We start from the raw sequence: 26551 nt of genomic DNA on the forward strand, positions 1-26551 counted from the left end.
TTTAGCATGTTGGTCTCCGTGTCTTCCTTAAGTGATATTCAGTTATGTTTGGTTTAGTTTGGTGTTGATGTATTAGATCACACCCTCTGGTGCTTTGGGCCAGTGCCTCATTGTGCCAATTCCACCCTTTATAAAACATCCATTACTCTCATAATGTCGTGTCAGACCACAAAATCAAGCCTAAATGATAAACTGCCTTTAGTGCAAATGAATATTTAATCAACTCAAGGTGATTAGGTTTACAGTAAACGGGGTAACTTTACCTTTAGTCAAGCTACAAGTTAGTAGTAGCTTTAAATGTAATGCCTCTGCAGGTTTAATGGTCTCAAGGTATTTACAAAAAGAGACCCCAGTTGTTCTCTGATGAACAATTGGCCCTCACATGGTTCACTAAAAATAGAAATCCTGCAGCACCTGTTGCCCTCTGTCAAGCACCAGGGCGTTTGTTTTGAGAGATTAAAGGGATATAATTGCTTTTGCAGTAAGTGGGACTTCCAAAAGAAAAGTGGATAAAACGGATTTAAGGCTATCAAAAGTGGTGCAACATACTGTTACTCAACTATCATACCAACTAAAATTTTATGCTACTTGAATTTAGTAGTTCTACTTTTCAGATGGCAATATTGTACTTTTTCTCCACTACATTGATGAGACAGCTGTAGTAACTTTTCAGATTAAGATGTTACATAAAAAGACACAGACTCTTTAGAGCAAAGTAAAAAAAATAAATTCATACATCTTATGACCCTCACATTCATTTGTGACTCTTTGGAGTGGGCCTGACCCCTATATAACTGTTATAATATGTATAATGTATATAATATAAAATATATATATAAAAGTTAAAACTAGCTCCACCTCCACCAGCTACAATAGTAAAATGCTGCTTACACAGCACTGAATCATTATTAATAATCTAATAATGTTCTATAGCTACAGTAACCATACATCAGTCAGTAACCATAAGGAGTAGGCCTACTTTACTTATGCTTTACGTAGGTCTACATTTTGCAGATAATACTTCTGTACTTTAACTTAAGAACTCGAATGCAGGACTCTTAGTTCTACTTGTAATGGAAAATGTTCTTCCACCACTGGCCACACTATGTTAGTTGGATGGAATAAGATCAGAATAAACTTGGTCTGATGATTGACGCCTGCTGTAGTGTAAATGTTTGTGAAGGCTGTCAGAACCTCTGTCAGGCTCCCCCTTGCCTCCCCCGGGGCAGCCAGAGAGGGGAGTAATAGATTTAAATCACAGAGTGAATAACGGATCTCCCTAGGGGCCTCATGGCAGTCTCTGTAATGCTTGTATGGATGTTGTGGTGTGTTTAGTGCCTCAGCAGCCTCGGCACACACTGCTGGAGCATAAAGCCAAGCTGACAGACGCACAGCCGCTCACCAGACGGACCGTACGAGCTGCCGTGGAAGAGGCGGAGGAGGAAGAAAAGGAAGAAGAAGATCCAAGAGTAAAAACTTCCCAAGGAAAAAAATTATTTTTCCAAGGCAGCCAGAAGATGTCCGTGGCAGTGAAGAAAGGAATAAGTGCTAAGGCCGAGACCAGAAAATGCGCAGCGCGTTTCTGGAGGCTCTTTCCTCACCTTTTGCTGTGTCTGTCTCTGGTGGCATACGCAGCGCTGGGTGCACTCATGTTCCAGCAGATTGAAGGAAGGAGCAAGTCCACTACCGAACAGGAGTACCATACCTTCCTGGGTCAGGTAGTCAGCACGGTCCAGAACCTCACCGGTGAGTGGTGGCCACACCATCTGATATCACTGTGTAACCAACCTTTCAAAATTGATTTCTGTCGACATTTATGGATTTTGGTTGCTGATTCAATCCGTGGCGATTTTGGTATATTTCCTTTCCATTATTATGCTGATAAATCAATTGGAGTAACACTTGACAGTAAGGGACACAGCATTTTGAGTAGTTATCTGGGAACAAATAAGGAACGAATGAGGAACTAGTTGCTAGTGAACCATTAGTTAATAAGTAACTCCTAATTAAATCGTATTGATCAGCTTACAGTTAATTAAGGTGTAAGGAACAGGAACGACTTGATTACTGATGAATCATTAATAATACATAAGTATTTACCCAAATAATTCCCAATGGAGGATTATAATGATGAGTTATTAGAGGACAGAATGGTAGATTATATATTAATGAATCATTAGGTAATGATTAGTTCATGAATATCTGTGAATCGATCATACTGAGACAGTTTCTGAGACACGCCCTCTTCCAGTTAGAGGAAAGGGTACACGCCCTTGGGATGCGCTGTGGATGTCCATCTGAGAACAAGAGCAAAGTTGACTAAACTTCTCTTATGTGCAACATAAATATTGGGTCTCTCACTCTGTTCTCTAAGATTTAATGCTCCATTAGGAATTGTTCGTTAAGTAGTACTAATTAACGATCAATAATCAAGTTGTTCCTGATTCCTTCCTCAATCATTTCTTTATTAACTAATCATTAGCTACTCTATAAAATTTGATTAGGAGTTACTCATTAACTGATTGTTCACTAGCAGTTCCTCATTCTTTCCTCCTATGTTCCCTGGTAATTACTCAAAAGGTTGCTATTAGAAAGCCTTACCAGTAGCCCAAATAAATTTGCCCTACTCTAAACATTTTCTCTTTATTTTCAGCTAATGCCTCCTACACACATCAAGACATAATAAAGAAAGTGGAGTTTAAGATGCTACATGGTTTCAAGTCCATATGGCTTCAGAGACCTGACAGATGGAATTTCTTTGGCTCCATGTTCTTCTGTTGCACTGTATTCACAACAGTTGGTAAGTACTATCAAATTCTTGCTAGTCTTACCTACTGCAAGTTGAAGGCTCTGCAGGGTTACCATGCAGGAGTGTCATTATGGAAAGTGTGAGGATGCTGCTTTGGAGCTCAGTCACGATATGTTGGTGTCTGCTGTACCATTTTAACACATGCAGTTTAATAACTAGATCATCACATAGGGCTAGGGTTAGGGACTGTACAAGCTAAAATGCAATATTAAAGTTTACATCCTGATGCCCTGTAAGTACTATCATCTTCTTGCTAATCCTTCTAACTCCAGATCTGTTTGAGCCATGAGTCATACCCCTACCAAGCCTAATTCCCCAGCCATATCTTTTAATATACCTCCTTTTCTCAGTTCCTGTAATAAGGAACAGACAAATTAATACTTTATTCAGTGTCATTCTCCTTCCAGGCTTAAGAACTTGATTACTGTCTCTTGCAAGCTTCAGCCTCCCAAATACGTTTCTCCAGTTGTTTTTGCCCTTTTCCAACACCTCTTAATGACTTCGTTACCTCCCACAGTGTACAGTAGATATATTATGTCTTACTGAGACTTGGCTCAAATTAGGGGACTGCTGCCCCCTGGTGGAGTTTTCTCAATGCCCAGTGGTCCACAGTCCATTGTGGGAGCAATGCAGTGGTTTTTAAGAAACACATTAACCCTTTGACACCTGAATTTTTGTTTACAGTAAAAAAATAAAAACTAATAATTTGTGTTTTCATTTGCTTTCAAGATGATGTTAAATTAAGTGAAGATTGTTGATTCGTCTATAGAACATAGAAACGATATAAATTCAGGTATGATGCAAATTAGCGACAACAGGCATAAACGAGAAACCACGGCTTGCAAAAGGTTCCTAGATACGTATCGAATATGCACCAACAGGCATCGGGGGAATCCATGCGCTATCTTGGCTGCAGTCTGAAAGGAAGAGGTGTGATGCGAATTTGCGACAATCGGCGTCAAGGGGTTAACTGTGTCCCATTTACTGCAGGATCTTTTCATAGTTTCATAGGACAATTAACTTTTTAAATTGAGTGTGACATCATGATGTCCTAGATCTTGTACACATTTTATGAATGGTTTCTTCAACTTGCTTTCATCTGTTGTACTCAAATTTGACAAGCTCATTATTGGGTATTTTAAAATTCATATAGATTCTCCCCCTATTTCCCTGCAGAAAGTGTTTTCCCACAGAAAACACTGCAAAGTCCTTTAATCTAGCCACGTTTCTGGCCCCACACATACTAACCGTGGGCACACGCTTGATCTGGTTTTACACTTGCCCTGATTCTAATCTCTGTTTATTTAGTCTTATTATAATTTTTGACACGGTTCTACTGCAGTCATCAAAATATACAGTCTTGCATCGTTAATGAGCACTCAGCAGCTAGGTTTTCCGTTGTCTTCTCTGACATGTAATGTCCGGGACAATTGCTAAATTTCCCAATATTAATGACTGGTGCTAAGCAGCACCATTTTAAGAATTTTAAGAAACACAAAACATGGCAGTAATACAACATAATTTCTGTGACCACATTCTGGGGAGGCTGTGTCTCCATACATAGTCCATCCATTCAGCAGGACCGAGGGTCTGCGATGACTGCAGAACTGATATGTAGTTTACACCAAGGTAATGCTGCATAGCAATCACAAATGCTGACAAGGCAGTTAAAGTAACTACAAGGCCCCTGCGGACAAAAGCAGTAGTGTTTCCACTGCCTCATGTCGTAAAATGTTGATCTTGCTAGCAGACTATAGAAATGAGATCTGAGTCAAAGATAACTCCCAGGTTTTTCACCTTATTACAAAAATTTAGTGCCAGCATTCGCAGTTTCATTTTGAGTTTCTCCGTCTGAGATTCAGAACCAATGACCAATACTTCTGTTTTGTCCTGACTGAGCTGCTGAAAATGTTCTGCCATCCATGACTGTATGTTTAGAAAACAGTTAAAAAGGGCATCTACTGGTCCTGGGTCATTAGGGGAGACGGCAATGTAGAGCTGGTTGTCATCAGCATAACTGTGAAAATTGATGCCGTGGCTCCTGATGACGTCTCCAAGCAGCAGCATGTACAGATTAAAAAGGATAGGGCCTAAAATTGAGCCCAGTGGAACACCACAATTCAATTTATGTCTTCTGGATAGAGATTCATCAATACAAATAATTCTCTATCAGTGAGATATGATCGGAACCAGTACCTGAGAGGCCAATCAGATTGTGCCATCTGTTTAAATTGAGCGATCTACTGTATCAAAAGCTGCACTTAGATCAAGTAGCATTAATACTGATGGTTTCTTCATATCCATGTTCCATCTAAGATCATTAACAATTTTTACCAATGCTGTCTCAGTACTGTGATTGGTTCGAAAACCAGACTGGTATTTATCATAAATATTGTGGGAATTAATAAGATCGTTCAGTTGATTAAAAACAACTTTCTCTAAAATTTTACTTTGGAATGGCAGATTGGATACCGTTCTGTAGTTATTGAGTACAGTAGCATCTAAATTATTCTTCTTCAGAAGGGGCTTCACCATAGCAGTTTTAAAGGCAGTAGGGAAAACACCCATCTGTAGAGAATACTTCATGATGGTCAGTAGATATTTACTAAAAAAGCAAATACTACAATTGAGGCTACAACTTCATTTTGCAAGTATTTGGTAATAAACCAAAGTATGGCTTAAAAGCTGTGTGACCCATCAGGCAAAGAAACTTCAGCCAGCGGCAGGTTATATGCTATTGATCTTACAGACTGTGGTGAAGATAAATACACATAGTAGCTGGGGTGTTGAAGTGTAGTCAGATAACTGTTAAAGGTGAATTGTTTATTCTGGGTATACTGATTTAAATTAACACCAAACATGAAAATCTGTTGTTCATGGCTTTTTTCAGAAGACATGTTTACATGTTATAAACTTGCTAACTTGCTGGTCTCTTTGTTAAACACGCTGAGGTCAGATGACCAAACTGCACTGAAACATCACTTGTTAGGCCTTTAGAAACAATCCTCTGTGACAGTGAGAGATTATTGACTTGTCGTTCTTCTTTGTTAGAAGTTTTTTCTATTGTGGTCTGTGTTACTTGTGGTTTGGTGCACTTTGGTGCTAATGGCTGTGTGCTCAGCTCCTTGTATTGACAATGCCAGGCAGTAAAATGCTTGCTACATATTACTGTATTATGTAGCAAGCATTTGTAAGAGGGAACCAGCAGGTCTGAAAAGTGAAGCCAATGCAGAAGTGCCTTAAACCTGCATTCTTTCTAACGGCCAGCAGGGGGCAACTCCACTGGCTGCAGAGACGAGACAAGACAGATACCAAGTAACTTAAAGATGCGGATGAATAATAATAAAGTCTACACAGGGACTAAAGCAGAATGATCAAAATCAGATTAATTAATGAAACTGGCAGAGAACATAAATAGACACCTAGCAAACAGACAGAATTCAAGATGGTACATAAACTAATACATGAGACTGGAACAGGACTGAAATCAGGAAAATACCATTTATATGAAAATAGATGATAAATCAGGGCATGCATTTGGGCGTGGCATGACAAGTCGCTACCATGGCGACCTGTCAAGCGTAGCAATCAAGCGGCAACCTCATCTCCAGGAAATAACAAAAACTGCAATTCATCGAGTGGCCACTTGAGGCTGGCTGCAAAATGGAGTCAATCTCAACTGTCCCCCATGTTAAAATGCACAACTTTACAGTAGAATAAAACATGTTTACCGCCTTGTTCAAAAGATGGTTTTATTGTATATTGCTTTTCTTTATTAGGGTCGTGGCTGCTTTGATTGACTGGTGGCTGCTGTGGCTGTCACTGCTAGCTTTCTGTCCACCGTCTGTTTGCCTCTAAAACAGTCACAGAGCTTTGCATCTGTACTGTTTGAGCCTTGTAGACATTTCTTCATGCAAATACCGGATGAATAATGGCTGGCTGTGCAGTTAATGGTAGAGAGAGAGCATTCAGGAATCCTGTGTTCCAGTTGGTGAGTGAAATTCTGGTACTTTATTTATGTAGCTGACTAACAGTTAGTATCTAACTGAACAGTCACTCAATTAAGAAGCCAAATCTAACCTGTTAACATTAATTAGCAGGTGTACATGCATAGCTTGTTAGCTTAGCTTGCTAAGCTCATTAGTAGCTTCGAGTGACCCCAAGCTGTGCTAACAATGATGCAGTGATGCAATGAAGTGAAAGGAAGTGTGCGCTAACCCCAATTTTTAAAGAGAAGTCATCGTGTATTAAAGAAGTGTTAGACATTAGGGTGATAATACTTTGAACAAAAGGCATCTGTGTGAAGTTGGAAGGTAATGGCACCACTCGTCTTTTAGCTGACGTAATGTTAACATTAAACTTTCCAATTTGGCAAAGTTAGACTTGGCTTCTTAATTGAATGGAGTGACTGTTCAGTTAGATACTAACTGTTAGTCAGCTTCAATCATTTATTACACTTAGAGGTAGCATTCCTTGAGATTCAGCAAAAAATATGTGGTGATAACTGCACAGATTTTGCACAGCACATTGATAAAACTCAGTAGGGAGATGGAGGTGGATTCATTATTCGGCAGAACAGAAGTTGTTATCTCCCGCGAGCTACAAGCAGAACTCTGCAGCTGTGGTGAAGTCAAGTAGCTGGGCTGTAACTAGGGGGATGGTCCTGAGTAGGGTAAAGTTACAGTAGTCAAGGTGGTAAATTAGGTGTGTGAGAGCTACTTCTGAGTTTGTTTGGGGGATTAAAATCTGTGATGTCAAGCAGTACAGTTCAATAAGAAATATACAATAAGATCTTAATAATAAACATACATAGAGCTGACTTGAGTGGTCAACAGGTGTCTAGCAGCATAGATTATTGCACATTGCCTGTCAACATAGATTATGCTGCACAGTGTCCAGCAGCAAGATTATAATTAAATGCTGTATTTCACATTGCCACCCTAATTATTGTAACATGCCAGAGAGGTTATCATGCGGAGGTGATGTCAGAGTTCAGTAGGTTTATGGCAGTTGGGGAAAAAATTGTGTGTACTGTCAGTAACTCTGTACCCATCTTGTCTTTCATTTACAAGCACTGCTGATTGCAGAACACATCCAGATGAAACACAGTCCAGCTCTACAGGAAATAACAGTTCCAGCTTCCTGTGTGGCTCTATCAGATCCTGTACATTACTGCTTGTTTAGCCTTTTCTTTTAACTTTTACTCCACAACACCTGAACACTACTAATGTTAAATTATGACACTGGGTTAGCTAGCATTAAAATTACTGTTACAACAACAAGTCATACAAAACTACTTTTTAATTTTTAACCTTTAAATATTGGTGCTTTCATGAATGCAAGATATATATTTAAGTTGTTAAACTATGTCTTGTGTATTGGGAAAAATTTGTTATATAAAATTGATCAGACTAAATATCCTGAAAATAAAATCAGTTTCCTATGTAAATGCTCCGTATTTGTATAGCACCTTTCTTGTCTTTTCATCCACTCAAAGCGCTTTTACACTACATCTGCATTCACCATTCATACACATTCATTCACTGAGCCTAAGTGCTCAAACAGAAACTGACATTCACACTCATTCATCCACTGAGCCTAAGTGCTCAAATGTTAATTGTAAATAGTGTGATCTAAACTTAACAACATATTATAGTTAACAGCTGTAAATGAAAATATTAAATGGTGTTTATAGGTCAACATTTTGTATAGATGTGAGTAGAAAGAAAAAAATGAAAACTGATGTTCTATACTGGTTTTATTTGGACATTTCTTTAAGAGACAAATGTGACATTCCCTTAGAAGTTACACAGAAAACAAAGAATTATTGGCACACTGAATAGTTTTGAAGCCAAGTAGGAGGTGTCATTTATTTCGACCTTTGAGAAGGTTTAGATGCACCTATTTACCACAGGTAAAGACTTTAGAGTATTGTCATAATTAATGATACCACATATGTAGTTTCATCACTACTTTGTGCAAGTCAGTCTTTGTTTCATCACTTACCCACAGTTTGTATGTGCACAAATTTTTGTGTTTAAACTAGAATCCTAACGATCTTTATGTTTCAGGTAGAAAGTTTTTTCAACTTATACTAAAGTTTTAATTTCAGTTTTAATATGTGATGTTTTATCTGTTGTGTTGAAGCTTGACCTTTGAATTGACAGACATAAAGTGAAATGCAATATTTTCTGTCAGTAATAAAGACAAAATGAGTTAAAATAGACATAAAACACATATGGACAATATTTAAAACTAAAATTAAACAAAAGGGAAGAAGTCCTTTCCACGTCAGTGCACCCCATCAAATACAGATGTCCAACACACTGAGGATGCTTCACGCAACTCTCTGGGCACCAGGTCTGACGTGATCCACACTGTCTATGGAAGGAAAATAAATGTGTAATAAATTCTGCAGGTAATAAAAATATGAAATAAACTATACCAATGCATCTCTGGAAAAGTTCATTTTCTTCAGTAATTTAATAAAAAAAATGAAACTATAATATATTCTAGATTCATTACACAAAGTGAAATATTTCAAGCCCCTTTCTTGTTTTAATCTTGATGATGAGCTCAAATGTTCAGTCTCAAAACTTTAGAGACTTTAATCTCTCAGTCTGGTTCTGCTGCTCACAATGAACTTTTCCACGATGTTCTAATTTTTTGAGATGCACCTCTTAAAGATGGATCAGTTTATGTTGACAATACTATCATGTCAGATGTGAGAGAAATGGAACAAGGGAGCAACACCTCAAAATGAAGTCAATAACAATAGTCAACAGTATTTTTTTGTTTTGTCCTTTGAAGGCATACAAGGTAATAGCTGTCAAATGTCAAGTAGCCAAGACTAACGTCAGTACTTACAGTTCACACAGCGACCACTTCAGCTGCGCCAGCGTGAGCAGCGGCCGCTCACACCACCATCCGGTTGGGTGAAAGCACACAGAGGACAATCGCTCAGATAAAACGCTCAGTACAGAGTGATTCAGCGAGAAGCGGGACACATGGGGAAGACCAGGAAGCCACAGTGCAGATGTCGTCAACAGACATTCCACCGTGCAAGGCCACAGAGGAGGAGACGCCTCTTCTGGAGTGCGCCCTAATGCCGTTTGGGGGAGATTCACCAGCTGACACATAGGCCTGTAAAACAGCCTCGCACAGCCAGTGAGACAGGCGCTGCGCTGACAGGGGAAGCCCCTTAGACCGTTCCCTGTAGTGCACAAACAGAACTATTTTGATAGTCAATTAAGCTATCGATTATTGAAACGAATAATCAACTATTATTACACAAAGCGTCTTGTTTAGCTATCATGTGCTAATTAACAGTCACAACCCAATTAAATAATGTTTAGTGACAGAGCAGTTTACACGCCAGTACTGCAACACAAACTGAAAAAAACAAACTGACACCATATACAAAGAAAGGAATAACGTCATGCATTACATTTGCTGAATTTACAGGGGGGTCAATATTAATAATTTTGTAGTAGACAGCGTTTCACTACGTTTATATATTTTCCTCTAACTCAACGACTCACAAAACTCTTAAGTTTTAAGGGAGTTTGGGGCAGATTAGCCGCCGCCTCACGCATAAACAGGAGAACTGTTTTCTCTTCCTTAGAAAGTATGAAATTGTCCGGTGTTGTCTAATCTTGCGCACTGGGCAGCAACACATTCTCCAGCTGGGAACGTCGCCATGAGTGACGCATCGTTTCTGATTGTAAAGTCAATGTGAATGCGGCCGTTGTGTATCATAATTAAGTGCTACTCTCAGCGCCATTAACAATCAATCAAATTGACCAAGGGAAACTGTTTAGAAAACCTTACAGCTCATAACGTGAAGTAACAGGGCTTTAAAGTGAAGCTAGCTCGCTAACTAACTTACCGAGACGAGTCTTAATCATCCATGGAGCAACAACATTACGCGCCTCCTCTTCAGATGCTCTGGTGTTTCCAGTAGTATCAGACGCTGCAGTTAACAACCTTTAACCTTTTACCTTTAGTAAAGAGTGAAATGCTCTCACACTTTGGAGGTTTTCAGCTGCAGTGCTGATGTTGTGTTTTAGTAACTTTACTGTTCACTTCACTTTACTCCGTTAAGCTGACAGTGTTGTTAACGGCCCGATGATGTCATGAATGAAGTCTATGGGATTTGATTAGTAAATTAGAAATGAATATTCGATTTTGGTCGACTACGTCAATTAGTTGTTGTACCCCTACAAACAGGCGCTGCAACAGCGCCAGGCGGCAGTGCGCGCCACGTAGCAGGACAGCACACACTGGGCAGGAGGTAGGACTAACACCGTCCTGTCACCGACCCAAAGCGGGGGTACTCCGCTCTGATGGAGAGCAGATGAGTGTGTGCCCTCAGGAGTAGCCGCCTGGCCAAGCCCAGCAGCTGCGCCGAGCACACCTCGCCCTGGCGGTTTATGTAGGCTGCTGCAGCCTCGTTGTCGGTGATGGTTCCGCAGCAGAGGGGCGAAATATCGGACCACCTTCCACACCGTGAAAGCTCCAACACGTTTATGTGAGAGGCAGGTCCCGCCCCAGCCCATCACTTTATTGTCAACATGCGAAGAGGTCTGTCCACAATCGCTTTGTTGAACAGTGACAGATCCAGGTTGGGCCCCCGTGTTCTTGTTGTTAACTTTGGAGGTTTTAGGTTGTGCAGCCGTTCACCCATCTGTTCTTGGACCAGGAAACGAGCCATTTTGTGTCATATGTCCTTGTTAGTTTTTGTCTTATTTAGTCCACTGTATACTATTTTTTAGTCAAGTTTTAATTGAATAAAAGTCTGGGCATTTTAGCCTAGTTTTAGTCATTAACCATCATTTTAGTCTTTTCTAACTCATTAGTATAATTTTGATTAGCATTTCGGTCAATCTGCTCTAACCAAAACAGAGATTTGATTCGAAAGTTAGCTTTGTTCTCATTTTTATTGCAAAGGTGACATTAACGTACCTCAATTCCCCGGTTGCCAGCATTCAAAGCACAGGAAGGTGAATGAACTGTTAAAGTTAAAATTTAGAGGGAGAAAATATGACCCGTAATATTTTGTCTCCGCATTATACTGACAAAAAGAAAGAGAGATTTTATTAACGTTTTTATTTTATGAATTACATTTCAGACTCATAATTTTTCGTCAACAATATTGCATGTTACGATAGTCACAGTCAGCGTTTCAGAACATTGTCGCCGTCTCATCATCGTCTCGTTTTCATCAACGGAAAAAAGGGCATCGACGAATATAATATTCTGCTACTGGGGGAGGAGAAGGATCACGGGCACCAACATGCTCCGTCATGCAGGAGAGAGCCCCTCCCTGCGTTGCGAGCAAGTATCAAGTGCTATATATACACTCATATGTGCATGTTTTTTTTTGTGGGTAAAACTACTGACTGGTTTTACCCATAAAAGTCTGTAGCAAGCAGTAGGCTATAAGGTATACGGTGAAACCTAAAAAAATAGATACCACAGATTCAACTGAATGAGCCCACATATGCAGTGATGATTGCTGGGTAATATGGAAATGAATGCCCCATCTTAAGTTTCTATTTGATCATGTGACAAGACGACAAGACTCCAGAAAGATTAAGAGTATAACTTCCTCTCTTTCAGTCTTCCTAAAACACACACACACACACACACACACACACACACACACACACACACACACACACACACACGTCTCATTCATAGTTTCCCTTTGAAGAGTAACATATACTATGACATTTTACTGCTATCAACTGAATTTAACTGTGGGAACTGGACTACAATTTGAGCTTCGTGGGGGTCTATAGTATAACGAACGTTACCGGCAAGGATTAATAAATAAATAATAGCTTGAGCCTAGACAGACAGAGAGACAGAGACTTCATTGCTCATTACGTGGTCAACACTTTCTCTCACACACAGCAGCACACTACTTGCCCCAGATGTGTGTGATACTGCAACAAAGTTCAAGTTTCAAAAGCCTGAAATAAACCAGCAAAGACTACTTATAAAGAAGAGACCGCAAATCTGCCCTTTATGGTATCATATTAATTATTATGAATCATGTTGTAATGATATTCATGCGTGCACTGTAAAAATTATCTAGGTGGTTCAACTTAAAAACTTAAGTTCAATTGCTGCCTAAAAAATGTGAGTAAACTCAACTTTAAGAAAAGCTTTATTTCAACCCATGATGTTACGTTATACAATTTGTTAATTAATGATAATTTGTTGTTTGAACTTAATACTGTGAGTTAAATCAACTATCTATATTACATTGTCCATTCAAGGAAACTTGCTTTCACTTGTCTAACAAACATACAATTCTACACCCCTTCAACTCACATTTTTAAGTTCAGATAACTCAACTTGAAAATTGCCTTTGTTTCAACTCATAAATTTAAGTTCATAAAGTGGATATAACTATAGTGTTCTAGTTGTCCCAATGTTAGTTAAATGAACAAGTTTGAGTTATTCTAACTCATACTTTCAAGTTAAAGCAACTTAACCAAATTAATACTACTTTCCCTTTCAAGTTAAGGGATTTAAATTCCAAATTTGTTTTAGTTTACATCTATAAAGGGCCTTGAAGACAGACCACAACAGCACCACTGTGCTATTATCTTCATTGACTTGTGACGGGGCAGGGTAGCTTGCTGGGGCGCCTGTGCACGCCGCAGTCAAAGTTCAAAATAGCAGCAGATGTCACCTCCTTTCTGAAAGGGCCTTAAGGCCGTTGTCTGGAACCCTTTCCACCGGTGGCACTAGTCTTGTTTACCACAGATATTCTATTGATATTCTATATAGTCTATATTTTGGTTGGAATTTGAATATATGACTTATCTGCAGTGTATAATTAGCAGGGGTGAGCAAGAGCACCAAATTTTCTGTATCTGTACTCAGAATTGGCGGGGCTTAATCTATAAGTGGGTGGTATTAACTGGAAGTTACTTAAGCCTGAAATTTCTATCAGAACTTGCTATATTTATTAGAAAACCTTTTACAGAACAGCCTCAGAATTGAGCTTCAGAGAATAGTAATTGATTTTTTTATATTCATATATTTATTCAGATATTGACACATTTTACTCTGATGATACTCATAGAAAGTATCTGTACCGCATACTCATTTTAACCAAGTACTTGCTAAACCCTAATAATTAGTTGATTATGTATATGTTTTTCTCAAACTCAGAAGCACCTAGGCAATCCTCATACTCTCGCCTTTTTTTTCAACTGATAACTTACATACATAAGTTCAATCAATACGACAAAAGTGTCAAATAGTCAACACAATGAATTAATGCAAGTTTAACTTTCTAAAACTCATACAGTTGAGTTCAAAATCCAAAACTTGTCAGAGCTATTTGAGTTAAAAAGAAGAAGTAAGTTGACATGACTAAATGGGTCTATGATTCTTTTCATTGTGTGCAGCATAGTTCATTTGGAAAATGTGTTTATTTTAGCCTGTTTATCTTTTTAATGTAAAGAATAATTTCAATGAAAATACATATATGATGGTTGTTGGTAAATGAATTATTCACCCCCACAGATGCAGGATTTTACTGCTTCCATTAGAGCTTAGACCCTCCTTATGGAGCGTAACTAGAACCCTGCTGGTCTATATGGACTACAGCTGTGGACTATCAAATGTAAAATCTGTAAAAATGACACATACAATAAATACAACATGTATAATTTTTAAATATTCACTTTTTAAAAATGAATGGAGACACAAACGTTAGTAGCCTACTGTAATAATACTTTTACTTTATTCACTGTATTCACACAGATTACACAGAAAAGGAGTTGTCAGCAGTGACTGATTTGCATTATGCAAAACAGGAAAAAAAAATCTGAATGCATGGGTCATGTTCCATCACTATCAATATTTGTAAATCTAAATCACGCAAATTAGGATATGCCAATAGTAGCTGTGGCAAGCCCTGTAAGATCCATGGGAGGAGTAGTTTCTTTCTGTGGATAATGTAAACTGTTTATATAACCGTGTGTGTGTTAGATCTCTCCCTGCTCCATAACAGCTGATTCAAACTTTCAACTCCTTATGAATCCTGAAGCTGCTTCTATCAGCTGTGTTGAAGCAGGGAGAGATGAAATCATGCAGGACAGAGAGAAACTTTCTCCAGGAGAGGGTTGGGAAACACTGTCATAGTAACGCTACAAAGTTCATTTCAACTAAGATGAATTCATACAGCCAGCAAAGTCTTTGTGTTGTGTGTGTTTAAGTGTGAAAAACTTACACTGAACGGTCTAAACGATATAGATCTTTATTTTATCTTCTTTTGGACAATTTTTATTTTTTTTAACCTTTGTTTATTCAGGGGAGCTTCACTGAGAGGAAGCCTCTCTTTTTCACCTGGAAGCTGCCCAGTACAGCTTGGTCTGCTGGCCACTAAGTAGCTCCACTGCAGATTTTATCCTGCCGGTCTGGGGATTGAACTGGTGATCTCCAAGCTTGCTTCTCTAACCTTTGGGCCACCACTGCCCCAATAATTAACCTAAGTGTAATAGTCAACATATTAAGACAAATGCAGACCTATGCCCTTGCTAAATGCTTTACAAAAAAACATTTAATAAAGCCAAACACACAGTATATTCATACAGTCTATGCTTACGTTATCCAAAGGGAAAAAAAAGCTAATCCTACCATACGACTTCAAGAGCTAACGCTAGCCACCGTTGTTGTAGCCTAATGTTACCTATGCAGAACAACAAATTTACCTAACTTACACATGTGTAATATTCTGTAATTTCTGTGATTTAGATGTACAATATTGATAGCGGTAGCTATTTTGACGGCGAACACATACCAAGACCCATGCATTCAGACTTCACTCAATGTTTTGGATAATGCTAACCAGTCACCTACCGTTGTCATGATGTGTAGAGTAGCAAAACAACTGAGAATGCATCACATTACGTCCTGTGGGGGATGTAAAAAAACAATTTATTTATGGTTATTTCCTGTCCTGACCAGGCTGACAGCGGAGCCGTCCTGACAGAGGATGTCTGCAGTGGAAGCGACCCCACTGTGGAGGTCTGCAGTTGGACCCTGTTGAACACAGCTGCTGCAGCAGCAGTGTGTGTCTGTGTGTTGGAGAGAGACACACGCAAAGAAAACTGATGAATTTAATATGTTAATACGGAAAGAAGTCAATTTAAGGAGCTTTAAATTATGTATTTACTGCATCTAATCTTATCCGTTGTTAAACCATGGCAAAATGAGGAAACAAGGCACATAAATTTTCCAATAAAGGGTTCCCTTCTAGACACGAATGCAGAGTGTGTGCGTGTGTGTGCTTCGTAACGGTGTAGCCTGCACTGGGGCCCGTTGTTACTACCTTACGCCACTGTCCCTCGGAATGATGATCGTTCTTCTTGTTTCCCGGCTGGAAATCTTCTGCTCTTTAGACAGCTCAGTGCTGAAGAAAAATGGGAGCCGATGGCCATATACAAGGTGTGGACGTAGGACACCCACATCGTGGGTGGGCATAGACAAGCTTTTCTCAGTGCACCTAGGGGTAAACCCAATAGAGATAGCCTTAGAGTGCGACAGTAGTCCACAAAACAATGGGTCTCTGTGGCTACGTCCACTTCTTTTACACAGCCTACGACTGTGACTGACTGTGTGTAACAAGCTGTCAGCCATATGTATACATGTCGGTGTCTGGTTTTGCTTATAATAATACTGGACTACTGGATCAAACCAGTAACATTTTGAATAAGGAGGGTGAGGGGGGTTGAACAAGCCGTCCTTTTGGGCATCACAAGAGCTGTGTCTCAATTCGGGTACTTCCTTTAACATGCAGTACACTGCTAACACTATGTGTTGGAGCTATATTCTTATTTTTGTTTATTTTGGGTTTGAGTTAATTTATAGCCCAATTTATTTCTTTTCTTTTCTTGTTAAAGTTAATTTGGTTTATTTTGTAGTTATGCTTTACTTGCATTGTCGTTTGTTGGTCACATGGTGTTATGTTCATTTGCATAAGTAGGTCAAGGTGAGAGGTGCCGCAGGCACGAGGGCATATGGTTTTTTACCAGCGTGAGAGAGGCAGCAGAAATGTCTGTAAGCTTGCTTATGTGTGTGAATAAACCTCCTCAAACTCAGTCTTGTTATGGACATTATCTTGCTTTGGTACCTCTGAACCTGCGTAAAGCCTAACCATGACGTAGCCTCAAGTGGCCATTTGAGAAGTTTGTTATTATTTGTTTTTGTTTAAGTTTATGGACAAATAGCCACTACATTAAGTAAAAAACCTGCCCTGGATATATTGTGGGTTTGCGTGGATACTGGACTTGTCGTTTGCTGAATTGCCGTTTCGAAAGTGGATTATTCACCTGGATGTGGGAGACAAAGGAAAGGGCCTAGGAGTGACGGAGCCAGGGGGCTGGATGCAGTGCAAACATCGAATAATACGACCCATCCGACAGTGTAAAATTTCCCTGGACACCGTACTGGATAACGGTGAAGCTACTGGAGCGCTGGAGCTGCACTACGGAGTGGAGGGTATTATTTGCTGCGATTTGAATTCGCAAAGGCCCAAAGCCTTCACAGGTGATGCGCACAGCCGCGCGCAACAACAGCTACTGCGTTCATTCAATTCCGTGCACAAAGGCAACCACCGCAACAAATGAAGTTCCACAAGGTATGTGCTTTACACACTCTTTGCAAGCAACTGTGTGTGTACATGACCAACATCAACAAAGGGTAAAATGTCTGACGTTGCATCTAAAGCCACAAGCGACACGGCGCTTCCTACAAGAAGACGCGCAAGTTTTACTGCTAAAGGAATGATGTTTTTTATGCAAACGTGTCAGGAAAAGAGATCGGTGCAATGCAGACGAGCCAAATCGTACATGAATCAGATGGATAAGTTGATGCATTCTGCAGACAATATTGATGCAGTCAAGTCTCTTTTGGATCAAATAATAATATGTGTTGATGAGGCAAAACAACATCATTTGTCATTTGTGTCACTGGACATACCTCAGGACGAGAAGGAGAAACAAGATAAATATTTTGAACAAAAGGAAAAGTGTTTTTCAAGCTTTATTGATGACGTCAAAGGTTGGTTATCAAACACAGGCCATTCATATGAACTTCCAATTAAACCACCTGATAATCCAACTGATATTGGGCCTGAGGACAGTGTATCCAATAAAGGTTCTGAAACGCGTTCAAAGGCTGGTTCTAAACTGTCAAAGACTTCATCCAGTGCATCTGCAAAAATATTAGTGCAAGCAGAAAGAGCAGCGTTACAGGAACGCATGGCTGCTCTAAAACAAAGGCATATTTTGGAGGATCAGGAGGAACAAATACGACTTGAACAAGAGGACTTACGGAAGAAACGGGAACATTTAAGGAGAGAAAAGGAACAACTTGCTCTGGAGGCAGAATTAAAGGTGACAAATGCGAAATTGGAGGTTCTGGAAGTAAGCTCAAAGTGTGGCTCTAAAGTGTCAAGATGTGCATCTCAAACATCAGATGGCATGAATTCTTACTTGAAAAGGTCAGAAACTCAAAGGACATATGAACTAAATCCGAATGCTGAACGCTATGTGCCCGCCAATAAAAGCTCTGAACCTACCTCCAGTCGCTTGTTAAATTCTGTCCCTGTTGGTGTTCAACCCAAACATGTTGTAAAACAACTACCCATACCTAATGTCATTCCTGTGTTTCAAAGGCAAGATACACAATCACCGGGTTTGCAAGATGTTTGTGACGATAATCCATCCATCAATTCTCCGGACATTTTGAACATCATGCAGCGTCAAAATGAAATAACCGCGCTGTTGGTCCAACAAAACACAGCCTCTGCTCTGCCTATGAGAAATATACCTGTATTTGATGGAGATCCCCGTATTTCAAATCTTTTCTCAGAGCCTTTGAAAATTGCATTGAGGATAAAACTCAAAATTTCAGTGATTGTCTGTACTTCCTAGAACAGTACACTAGAGGGCAACCAAGAGACATTGTGAGAAGTTGTCAGCATATGCCCTCTGAACCAGGTTATCAAAGAGCAAAAACGCTTTTGATTGAACATTTTGGCAGTGAACATAAAATCTCTTCGGCTTACATGGACAAAATCAACAACTGGCCCTCAATAAAACCTGAGGATGTTAATGCTTTGCAGTCATTTGCTTTGTTCCTTCGAGGTTGCTCCAATATAGTACATCATGTAAAGTATATGAAGGAGTTGGACATGCCAGCTAACCTCAGGACGATCTTAATGAAACTCCCATACAAGCTGAGGGAAAAGTGGAGAAATGTGGCATGTGACATACTGGAACAAACTGGAAGCAGATCAGTGTTTGTTGATTTTGTGAATTTCATTGAAAAACAAGTCAAAATTGTTTCAGATCCTCTGTTTGGAAATATTAATGATGTTTCTCCAGCAAGCTATACAAAGCTATCCATGCAAGTTAAGCAGAAAGGGAAAAGTGGTACATTTGCCACCAGCATTAATGCACCAAAGGATGGACATAAAGAAATGGAAAACATGACAGCTCACAGTAACCAGCTCAAATGTATATTCTGCTATCTTACCAATCACACTCTGGAAAAATGCTTTCAGTTTAGAAGAAAGACACAACAGGACAAGATTCAGTTTCTAAAGGAGAAGGGCGTTTGTTTTGGGTGCTTGAAACATGGACACACAAGCAAAGACTGCAGGAGTCGTTTGGATTGTGAAGTGTGTCACAGGAAGCACCCATCTGTCCTGCATGTGGAGAAGGAGGATACTACAAGGATAACCTCCAAAGAAACTGTGAGCACTGTATCCGGGAAGCAGCAGACGTGTGGTCATATTGGGGCTGGTGAAGAGGATACTGCTGTTTTTTCCATTGTGGCTGTGCAGGTGAAAAGTCAGAAAAGTAATAAAGTTGTGCATACTTATGCTTTCCTGGATCCTGGGAGCTCTGGTACCTTCTGTACTACAAGTATGGCTGAAAGGCTGGGAGTATCAGGAAAAAACTGTAATGTAGTGTTAAGGACAATGGGGCAGACTAAAACCATCAACACTACTATAGTAACCGGTCTGGAGGTGTCTGGATTTGACACCGATGACTTTATTGAGCTGCCATCTGTTCTGACACAAACAAAAATGCCTGTCTCTAAAGTCAATGTGCCATGTCAGGATGATGTTGCCAAATGGGCGTATTTGAGCAGCATTAGGCTACATGAAGTAGATGCAGATGTAGACTTGCTCATTGGAACCGACTCTCCTAAAGTTTTGGAGCCATGGGAACTGATAAACAGTCAATGTGGTGGACCGTATGCAGTGAGGACCAGAGTTGGCTGGGTCATAAATGGGCCTCTTCGTGCTGGAGACTCTGAAGGTACTGGTGTCAAATCAGGATGCATTGTTGTAACTGCTAATCGCATATCTGTGGAACACTTGGAAAGTATGTTGATGCAACAGTATAATCATGACTTTACTGAAAGAACAAGTGATGAACAACTTGAGATGTCAAGAGAAGACATTAAATTCATGAAAATTGTGGAGAGTACGACAGTGCTTAACAATGAACATTATCACATTGACTTACCTTTCAGAGTTGATGATCCTGTTTTGCCAAATAATCGCTGCATTGCACTACAAAGACTCCAAGGCCTGAAGAGGAGATTTAATAGAGACATTTCATTCAAGGCTCAATACGTTGATTTCCTTAACAACATGTTGGAGCAAGGATATGCAGAAAAGGTTCCCACAAATGAGCCCACTCTGGAACAAGGAAAGGTGTGGTACATTCCCCACCATGGTGTACGTCATCCAACCAAAGGAAAGTTGCGTGTTGTGTTTGATTGCGGCTGTACTTACAAAGGTATATCATTGAACAGTCAGCTCCTGCAGGGCCCAGACTTCACTAACACGCTAATTGGTGTCCTCCTTCGGTTTAGAGAAGAGCCCATCGCTGTTATGGCTGATATCAACGCCATGTTCCATCAGGTCCGGGTTCCATATAAGCACGTTAACTTCTTGCGCTTTCTATGGTGGCCCAATGGAGACGCTACAGCGGAGCCAGAGGAATACAGGATGTGCGTGCATTTGTTTGGAGCTGTATCCTCTCCAAGCTGCTCAAACTATGCACTGAGGAGAACTGCTGAGGATAATGCACTGCAATATTCACCCGATGTCCTTCGTACAGTTAAGACAAATTTCTACGTGGATGATTGTCTTAAGTCCACTGTGACAGAGGAAGATGCAGTGAAGCTCATACATGGATTAACATCTCTCTGTAAAAAAGGCGGCTTTCATCTCCAAAAGTGGGTCACAAATAACTCAAATGTGTTTGCACTTATTCCTAGCGAGATCAGAGCAGTGGTTTGGAGAACATGGATTTGGACAGGGACCAACTCCCTGTGGAAAGAGCTCTGGGGATGCAATGGTGTGTTCAAGGAGATACGTTCAGCTTCAGGACTGCAGTGCAGGAACGTCCACACACTAGGAGGGGCATCCTTTCTGTGGTGAGCTCTCTTTACGACCCGCTGGGTTTTCTGTCTCCTTTCATAATCCCTGCCAAGTTACTGTTGTGCAGAATGAATTCAAATGGGATGAGCCAGTTCCCCGTGATGTCTCCGAACACTGGTCTGAGTGGCTCTCTGAACTTCAGCACATGAGTGGATTTAAAGTGGAACGGTGCATTAAACCCAAAAACTTTGGAACACAAGTGAAAGCAGAACTGCATCATTTTTCAGATGCTAGTCAAACAGGATATGGCACGGTTTCATACTTGAGATTGGAGAGCACTGACAACGTGCATGTTTCATTTATCACAGGCAAGGCTCGTGTCGCTCCTCTAAAGCAACTAACCATTCCACGCCTTGAGCTTGCTGCAGCTGTGCTTGCTGTTCGAGTGAACACAATGCTGTTGAAAGAGCTACAGTTGCCATTGCAAAGGTCAGTTTTTTGGACCGATAGCACTACTGTTCTCAAGTACATCTTCAATGAAACAAAGCGCTTTCACACATATGTTGCCAATCGTGTAGTACCATAAGAGAATCCACAGACAAAGATCAGTGGAGGTATGTAAACACCAAAGACAATCCTGCAGATGAAGCTTCTCGAGGACTAAGAGCTCAGGAGTTTGGGAAAGGAAAATGGCTAAAAGGACCGGACTTTTTGCACTTGCCCCCACCAGGTGGCCGAAACTCGACTTGGACTCCTCTTCCATTCCATCTGATGATGCAGAGGTGAAAAGGGAACTTAAGGTGAATGTTGTTACAATACACAGTGACAATCCTCTCAGTCAGCTCGTTCACTATTTTTCATCCTGGAGAAAGCTTAAAACATCAGTGGCCTGGCTGTTGGAGCTGAAAGAAAGACTTTTACTTTTGAGCCGAAAGAGAAAAGAATATGTGGTCAACCAGAATGAGAATGTGGAAAAGGAGATTAAAAAATTCAAAGCCGCACTTGGAAAATCCAGCTTGACACCAGAGCGCTTGGAGGAAGCTGAAAAGGCAATAATTCAGTTTGCACAAAACCAAAGATTCAGTACTGAAATTTCCTCACTAGAACATGACCCAAAGACTGTTTTTAAAGACAGTCCTCTGTATCGCCTCGACCCCTTCATCGAAGATGGCATCCTCAGAGTTGGTGGACGTCTGTTTAAATCTGCACTGCCGTGGGAGGTAAAGCATCCTGTGATTCTGTCAAAGGATTTGCATGTTTCCCAGCTCATATTGCGTTACATCCATTGCCAACTTGGACATGCTGGACGCAATCACATGCTGCACAGATTGAGACAGAAGTATTGGATCATAAATGCCAACTCTGCGGCCAGGAAGATTCTCTCACAATGTACAGTGTGCAGAAGGTACAGAGGAAAGCTTGGAGAACAGAAGATGTCCGACTTACCGGAGGAAAGAGTTGTGCCTGATAACGCACCCTTTACAAATGCGGGAGTGGACTATTTTGGACCATTGGAGGTGAGGAGAGGTAGAACTGTGCTGAAGCGATATGGAGTGATATTTACCTGTATGAGTAGCCGCGCAGTACACCTTGAGGTGGTGCATTCCCTCGACACGGACTCCTGCATCAATGCTGTGCGAAGATTTATCTGCAGAAGAGGACCTGTGACAAGTGTAAGGTCAGATAACGGCACAAATTTTGTTGGTGCGAAGAAGGAACTGAGGCAAGCATTGGCCGCTTTAAATCACTCTAAAATTGACAGGACTTTTGTGCAGGAAGGAATGAGATGGAGTTTTAACACCCCAGCTGCATCTCACCAAGGTGGCGTTTGGGAGCGTCTGATTCGCTCTGTGCGCAGTGTACTTACCTCTGTTGTTGGACATCAACTGCTGCACGAGGAAGGTCTGCAAACGCTGTTTTGCGAGGTGGAAACGATACTCAATGACCGGCCAATAACTAAGGCTTCAGAAGATCCCAATGATTTAGAAGCGCTTACTCCAAATCACATTCTCCTGTTAAAAGGCAAGCCCATTCTGCCATTAGGTCTGTTCGAGAAATCTGATCTGTACATTAAGAGGAGATGGAGGCAAGTGCAGTACGTTGCGGAACTTTTCTGGAAAAGGTGGACAGCAGAGTATTTGCTTGTAATGCAAGAAAGGCAAAAATGGACGAAGCAAAAGAGAAACTTTATTCCAGGAGATATTGTCGTAATCGCTGATGCCACAGCTCCAAGAGGCTCATGGATGATGGGCAGAGTTCTAAGCACCACAGCTGACTCTAGAGGACTGGTTCGCTCTGTGAAGGTCCAAACGAAGATCAGCATCCTGGACAGACCAATAACCAAGCTCTGTCTTCTCTTGGAGGCTAATAATTGACTAGACGACTCATTCTTTCTCCTATCTCTGTCTTCCATCTGTTTGTTTCTTTCAGATATGGAGAATCTGAAGATGTGAAGATTCCAGTTTAATGTTTAAGCTACAATTAGAAAATAGCTCCTTTGTGTTAAAGCTAAGGTTAATTGTGGGTAAAGTACCGTTACAATTAGGGGCTGGGTTGTTGGAGCTATATTCTTATTTTTGTTTATTTTGGGTTTGAGTTAATTTATAGCCCAATTTATTTCTTTTCTTTTCTTGTTAAAGTTAATTTGGTTTATTTTGTAGTTATGCTTTACTTGCATTGTCGTTTGTTGGTCACATGGTGTTATGTTCATTTGCATAAGTAGGTCAAGGTGAGAGGTGCCGCAGGCACGAGGGCATATGGTTTTTTACCAGCGTGAGAGAGGCAGCAGAAATGTCTGTAAGCTTGCTTATGTGTGTGAATAAACCTCCTCAAACTCAGTCTTGTTATGGACATTATCTTGCTTTGGTACCTCTGAACCTGCGTAAAGCCTAACCATGACGTAGCCTCAAGTGGCCATTTGAGAAGTTTGTTATTATTTGTTTTTGTTTAAGTTTATGGACAAATAGCCACTACACTATGCACTATGCTTAGTGCGTTAATTTCGACAGGGTATTGTTGTCTTAAATCAAACACTGCTGTTGTGCACTAACGGGAAATGACTATCGCAAGTGCAATACCCCCAGCACACTCTGCAGAGCTCCAAAATAACAGGCAGGCTTTATCACCCAAAATATTTGCTTTGGTATATCGGTGCATAAATAAGACTTATAAAGTAAAAGCAATAGAAAGCAAGTATTGTAACCACAACTGTACACTAACAATGTAATGTGTGATATAATAATAATAATAAAATAACTAACGACAGTCCCCTTTTCATACTATTGCTGTTATTTATTTATTTTTTAAGTTTCACAAGCCAAGAATTTTCTGGACATCACAAGCCAGATGTCTCTTCATTTGATTTAAATTACTCAAATGTAATGACAGAATAACTGTGGTACGAACATTAAACTATCTTACAGCTGTTTCCTCTGCCGTTGTTGCTGGAATCAGCTGCTGCGTTGGCTACAGTGGCCTGTGTGTGTGGAGTGGAGGGCTCTGTGAGCGGACAGCTGGCCCGCCTCGCTAGCTAGGGGGGAAGCTCGCTAGGTTGGCGCAAGCTTCCCCCACTGCCACTAGTGGAGCTTCTCAACTCCGATAAAGCACATTTTTGATCCGCCATCACTTTTTTACACATTTGATTTCTCACCTCAAAACTTCTCAGAAGAGGATTTAGTGATGAAATAGTGTATGAAACTTACAAAAGAGGTTCTGTTGTGGGCCTCTCTCTGCTGCTTTCTGCTTCTCCCGTGCTTCTCCCCTTCCGCTACGTAGCTAAAATGGTGGTCTTTGAGGGTGAGAAGTGTCCACCATTATACATTCAACTTTTTAGCCGTTATGAGTGCATCATCCAGGTACTCACATTGCACTGCATTTTGCCATACTTCTCAGTGTGAACGCACTTATGCCCTCAAAATAGTAAGTGTAAGTATGGAAGTGCGCAAATTAAGACACAGCATTGAAATTGTCTGATCGAATATCTAAAGCTATTTATGAACAGTCTCTCCGGCTTAAGTTGCCCTAGAAAAAAGGAAGTAGTGCAAGGACAGATGATAAATTAGACTGCATGGAGGTAAAACTGTGCCAGCGAATTATACTGCTGTAGAAGTCAATATTTTTATCTTAATAAAGTATCAAATTAATGTATAATGGTGTCGCTCATAGAGATGAAACCACAGAGAATGATCTTGAGAGTGAAGTTTAACCTCAGTTTTCAGTCTTCAGCTTTTGAGTTTGGTTCACCTTCACCATTGTCAACCTTGTTTTCAGCAGCAACAGGCAACTGGCAGCTGTTTTCAGTGAGAAAGCTCTGATAAACTCACTGTACACTATCTGTTTAGCACCAAATGCAACTAGATGGGGAACATCTATACCATAATTAGGAGAAAACTAAAAGGGAGTGAATATTGGACAGTAGGTGGCTAGATTAATACAGGCTTGTGTGCTCATCCCTACAAACAAATAAAACTGCTATACAGATTAGTGTAGAGAAAATAGATGTATAAAACGATGAATATTAACAATGAGAAGCTGGAAGAATAAATGGGGTCAACTGGAACTGACCAATCGCAAGTCACATAGCAACACACATAATGGCGGCCTCCATCTAAGATCTAAGTCTTTGCAGAATTTTTGTTTTTAATGCGTAATTTTAAGCAAATAATATGTTAGCTCTAGCCCAAGATGCCAAGAAATCAATTATTGCAGGTTTAAAATCATGACTGAGTATTGTTACCAGATCCTGCCTGAGCCCAGATTTATCATGTGACTCAGAATAGAAAATTGCCTGTGTCACGATCCTGTCCTGAGTGCTGTGTTTTTGGGTTTTGATTCTGAGGGTTTGGTTCTGTATCTGCATGTGAGTCCTGTCATCTGTTCCGTTTAGTCCTGAGTTTATTCATTTATCAGTTGGGTATCTGTTAAATAGTCTGTTGTCTTGTATTCAGTCTTCATGATCTGTGTTGTTCTGTTATCTCGTCTCCTTTAGCCGCCCTGTCTTATTAGTTAGAATCCCTTCTTCTGGGCTGTTAGTTTAGACTTAGTTTTAGTTTGCTTGCTACCTTTAGTGTGCGTCCTCTGCCTGATGTTATTGTTTATCTGGTTATTATCTGTCAGCTGGTGTTTAGTGGTGTTTTGGTATTTTCCTGATTTCAGTCCTGTTCCAGTCTGTTGTATTAGTTTCTGTACCATCATGCTTGAGTTCTGTCTGCTTGTCTATTTATGTTCTCTGCCAGTTTCATTAATTAATCTGATTTTGTTCATTCTGCTCTAGTCTCTGTGTAGCCTTTATTATTATTATTATTCATCCACAT

General features: G+C 40.3%; 1 protein-coding gene and 1 long non-coding RNA gene across 2 annotated transcripts; both read left to right on the forward strand.

Moving 5' to 3' along the window:
- Nucleotides 1-1464: 1464 nt before the first annotated feature.
- kcnk18 (potassium channel, subfamily K, member 18) lies at nucleotides 1465-3098 on the forward strand. The gene is made up of 3 exons (XM_038738102.1): nucleotides 1465-1746; nucleotides 2654-2800; nucleotides 3082-3098. Exons 1-3 carry the CDS (start codon nucleotides 1518-1520, stop codon nucleotides 3096-3098), a joined length of 393 nt encoding a protein of 130 aa, XP_038594030.1. The 5' UTR covers nucleotides 1465-1517.
- Nucleotides 3099-6551: 3453 nt separating this feature from the next.
- LOC119917576 lies at nucleotides 6552-8267 on the forward strand. Its single transcript, XR_005447303.1, has 2 exons — nucleotides 6552-6800; nucleotides 7882-8267. It is a non-coding gene; the product is annotated as an uncharacterized LOC119917576 (long non-coding RNA).
- The last annotated feature ends 18284 nt before the right edge of the window (nucleotides 8268-26551 follow it).

This window comes from Micropterus salmoides, unplaced genomic scaffold (assembly GCF_014851395.1).
Source record: "Micropterus salmoides isolate LMB-PRFRI ecotype aquatic unplaced genomic scaffold, ASM1485139v1 Ms_hic_scaffold_22, whole genome shotgun sequence".
NCBI lineage: Eukaryota > Metazoa > Chordata > Actinopteri > Centrarchiformes > Centrarchidae > Micropterus > Micropterus salmoides.